The following is a 4,736-nucleotide window of genomic DNA, read 5'->3' on the forward strand; positions in this document are numbered from 1 at the left end:
TGAGATGGTTGGGGCTGGTCCTGCTCAGGGCAGGGGGCTGGACTAGGTGACCTCCTGCCGTCCCTTCCCACCCTCGTGTTCTAGGCATATATGTATATGATGCTCCTTGGGGCAAAGCTTGCTGGCAAGGTTCTGGGTAATGATATCTCCCAGATCCAGTCCCCCCCACCCCCAATCCCATGGTCTCCATTCTCACTGTCTCAAAATGAATGGAGAAGTAAGGACGCTTGTGCAACTGGATTGAGAACAGCCTTCCCAGGGAGATGCCAGCCTCCAACTACCCAAGCCTCTAGCTAACTTCGTGTGTGTGTGCGTGTGTGTGTGTGTGGGGGGGGTGTTGTTGTTGGGGGGCGTTTTTTTGTTTGTTTTTTTATTTTAGCCAATAAGTAACAGATGCATCTTGTTTTTCTTTTCCCAGTAGGAAGAACCCATATATTTGGCTGTGAAGGAGAATGGCTGTGACTTTAGTACAAGCCCAAAGGGTGGGCTATACATTTTTGAAAGCACTCCTAAGATTCGGTTTTATGGTCGCCAATAACCTGGTTGCTATTCCGTCCTACGTCTTGTATTTAATTATACTGCAACCTCTTCGAGTCTTGGATAGTAAGCTGTTCTGGTATATCGAAGGAGTATTATTTAAATGGCTTTTAGCTATGGTGGCTTCCTGGGGCTGGTGGGCAGGATATACAGGTAAGAATGTTTTAATAATTTAAAGAAATGTACAAGTATAATCATGTAGCTACATCCTAGATAATAAAGGTAGATGCTGTTACTGTGGGTTCCCCTCCTCCTTTTGGCCTGTTGTACAGACATGCACTATGTTTCTAGATTGAACTCTCAATGAATCTATTATTTATATTAAAACTGATCTTTCAAAAATATCTTTATAATGTACTACATTACTGGGTTCAAAGAACATATTAAATAATAGAGGCTCTTAGCTCTCAATCAATAGCTTACTTCATGATTAGTGATGTCCATGCCTTTAGAAGTGTTTCTCCTTTTCCCCATGCTCCCAGGACCTGAGGTCATCTTGTTTTGGTGTTAATATGGGACACCTTTGAAAAGCCCCTTCATTTCTGTTAGGTACAAGGCTGAAATGCTTACGCTTTGAGTATAAACAAATAATTTTCGCTTGGAGCTATCAGTACAAAAGATTGAGAGGTTTCCCTTAAAATACATTTTTGAAAAAATAGCTCCTATTCCTTATGGCTTGCGCCTACAGTTCTCATTTTCTGCCACTTCTAAATAAGGGGAACATCTTTTGTGGATGTAGGTGAAATGTAGGGACACCTCTCTCTCTCTCTCTCTCTCTCTCTCTCTCTCTCTCTCTCATAAGTCTTCATTCGCTATTTATAGAATTAATATTTTAACTATGTGAGTTTTTTATATATAAATTTTCTTTGCATGCATTGCTTTATAGTTATCATTTGAACTTCTTTTACCTGTTAGTGTTTATAGGCTCATTGATGATGGACTGAACTGACGATGTACTAAGGAAGGCTCTAAACCTTGTCCTTGGGCATATTGACTTTCATCTTGGCTGCTGCACATTGTGCAATGAAAGAGCCATCAATTGTGTGTATGTGCTCAGATTCTAGAAAAAAGGGAGGTGGTGGAGGACATTTGTCTTGTGAGAACAACATGAACAACTCTCCTGAAATTCTCTGTCTCCCTTTCTCCAGCCCAGGAGGCATCTGCAGGTCTTGTCTGTGTATACAAGGGAAAAAGGAATGACAGCACAGCTCTGGAGTCTGGTTGGACTCTGGGTTAGTCAGAGTATTCAGTATTGACCCAGATACGGAGCTCTTCCACGTACCGGCAAAGCTATTTGTTGGGCTGCAAGAGCTGAAACCTCTTTGAAAATGTGCCTTTTGGTATGGTGTTGTGTGCCTTGTGGAGATGCACACATGTTCTGTGGCTGTTCTAGGTGAGCTCCTAGTTCTCCTTAAGGAGGTGGTGGTGGTGGCAGCACAATTAGATTCCAAACCATTGGGCCAGAACTGTTGCAAGCGTTGCACTGCTTCAGAACTGCATTGCCTGGTACAGCTCAATCTTTTTCCAACTGTGCTTATTTTATTTATTTATTTATTTTAATCTTTGTATGTTTACATTTGCTCATTAAAAAGAAGTCCACATAGTATTTGCAGTGGCAGGTACTTTTTTTACTGCCCGCCTTCAGTCTTTAAATGCAATAAAACTTTTCCAGTAGGAAGAGATCTTTACAGTGTTGTATGTATTCTTAATTGGATATGTGAAAGTTTATCAGCATAACAGTAAGGAAAAATTTATCTCGCATGAGACCTTAGGGGTGCAATGTTTAGATCATAAGTGCCATTTTAAAATTCAAGTCATTGTCTTTTGACTGCATAGCTGTTGATGAATTTTGAGGGCAGTTTCTTGGGGGTATGTTCCCTGCTGTCTGCAGAACTGTGTGGTTTCTTTTGCCTCTTGCTTGGAAAGTGGTGTCAGCATGATCTGCATACTCTAGAATCTCCTTGAAACCTCTCTTGGTCAGTTTGCTGTTGCATCTTAGGAATTTGAATAGTTTTCTTTTGCTATCTTAAGAACCCTTTGGCACATTTAAAGTGGCTTTTCCTATTGGTAGAATTAGCAGCAACATGGAAATATTTTCTAGGATGATTTCAAGGCAGAGGGACCCTATTTCTGTTTCGAGACTGAATCGAGGCATTGGTCAGGTGTATGAGTAGTACTCAATTGAATAGTTCTCATTCTCAAATTTAAGCAAGTGCTGATGAGACTCTTACTTTCTATAGGTAACTCTGTAAAGGAGGGATGCATCTGGAATGCATGCATACTATACAGCTATTTTGTCTTCTCTCTAGTAAAATGGGGCCTATTTACTACTCCAATTTACAACTGATGTGCAGCTTTTACTATTGCCAGTCTAGAGTGGCTTTGGGTATTCATTGATAATCTGAAAGAGAGATGTGCTGTAGCAAGATCTGATTTGCACATCTACAACTAGGACAAAGGTTAGTAACTTTAGTGCATCTTTGCACTGTATCTTATGTTAATACATGTAAACAAGGGGTAAATGTTGACACTGGCTGACTGTATACCTGTGATTTAGGCTGAATACATAGACTGTATAGAAGGGTTCTTACTTGACCAGTAGATTAGCTCATTATTGGATATTTTTCATAGCCCAACCATTAACTGAAGACAGAAGAGTGCCAGATTACCATCTGGTTTGAGATGTGTGATAAAAGAGATTGCATATAAAGCATTACTGTTAATTATGGGCCTAACTAGATTAATAGCAAGTGAGGAATGGGGTAGAATGAAAGAAGGGTATTTTGACCTGAGAAATTCCAGTGAGAGATGGGATTTCTTTTTACTCTTTTCTTATGAATAGGCTTTGGAGGGTGGGTTTGAAATGCAAGTTCAATTTCTCAGTAGTAGTTATTGATATATAACCTAATCCATCGCTGTACTCAGTTTGAAGGGCCAGAAGTTTGAAAATGTACCTTATGTACTGGTTGGTTAGATCAAGGAGCTGGAAGTCAGGATTACAAAGTTCTAATTTCAATTTCTGTTGCTTTACTGTTGCATAGTCTTCTCCAGCTATCAGCTAACCTTCTGTTAGTGAGAGTAGTACTGTATCTTGGTTGTGCTTTGCTAATGTTTATGACCTCAGACTGCCGGGTGAGAGAGAGCAGTGCAGTTCAATGATATAAAAATTGGGCTGTTGTTTGTTTGTTTGTTTTCATCTGTTTTTTTTAAACTGTACAGATATATGCGTGTGTAAAGGTCTAGAAACAAAGGATTGTATGTTTCTTTTCTGACTCTTCTTTGGCTTATGCTGTCTAGTCTCATGTTTGCCTCGTTCTTGGTCTGTTAGATGTGGCATGGAACAGTTGGAAAACTGGACATTTGTTTACTTTGCACATACATGCACGCCGTGCCAGAGTCTTAGGAAATCCATATGTTATTGATGAATTGTCAATGAATTAAGAGGGACCTTTCAAGAGTGACAATTAAAATACTTCTTTCTATTTACTATAAACCAATCATAGGGGATTACCTTGCTATTATAAATTACAAACAAAAGCAGCCCCCCCCCCCCCCAGATTATGCTTATAACTCTTTCCAGTGGATAGTCATTCTTTTCTTACTCTCACTGTATTTTTGGTGTTTTCAATTTATGGCACAATATCTATTTTTCATACACTTGGCATCATATAATATCCTGAAATAGTGTGACAGATATTGTAGAAAGGGGGTGTGTGTATGTATGTGTAGAGATGGACTAAATAGAGGTCCTGGTGACTGCCTCCTTCTCATGCACAAATTTTGGTTTGCAGCAACCAACCTTTGGACTGGAACTGTTGACCTAATAGAGCTTTAAGCTTTATCTTCTCAAATTCTTGTATTGTCCCAAGTAGAAGTAGACCCCACGTTGTAGGAAAAAAAGGCTTTTCCCTCAATGTAAGTTGTGAAGGTAAAGCCTTTCAATTGCTGTTGCACTTAGAAATGACACAAGAGATTTGGCTGAGGAAGGGACCCAAGATATTAAATGCACTAAAAATATTAAAATAAAAACTGCACTGAATAAGCTTCTCACTTAATGTGTTCTTGCTTATACAAAACCCAAGGCTGGGGTCCAAATCGGATTGACCCCTGCCTGTTAGTAGAGTGTATTTTTTCTCTTAATGGGGCTTTTGGAGGAGAGAAGAAAAATGCAGGTTTCATAGTCGCAACAAAACACTCTT

At 39.6% G+C, this 4,736-nt stretch overlaps 1 protein-coding gene across 1 annotated transcript in view; it reads left to right on the forward strand.

Annotated features, from left to right (window-relative positions):
- Positions 1–452: 452 nt before the first annotated feature.
- The window catches only part of LPGAT1 (lysophosphatidylglycerol acyltransferase 1), a 110,136-nt gene continuing 105,852 nt past the window's right edge, over positions 453–4,736 (forward strand). Inside the window, exon 1 of the mRNA XM_006028795.3 lies at positions 453–690. Coding sequence (XP_006028857.1) covers positions 453–690 — 238 coding nt within the window. The remainder of the gene's footprint in view (positions 691–4,736) is intronic.

The sequence above is a fragment of the Alligator sinensis genome, unplaced genomic scaffold (assembly GCF_000455745.1).
Source record: "Alligator sinensis unplaced genomic scaffold, ASM45574v1 scaffold1277_1, whole genome shotgun sequence".
NCBI lineage: Eukaryota > Metazoa > Chordata > Crocodylia > Alligatoridae > Alligator > Alligator sinensis.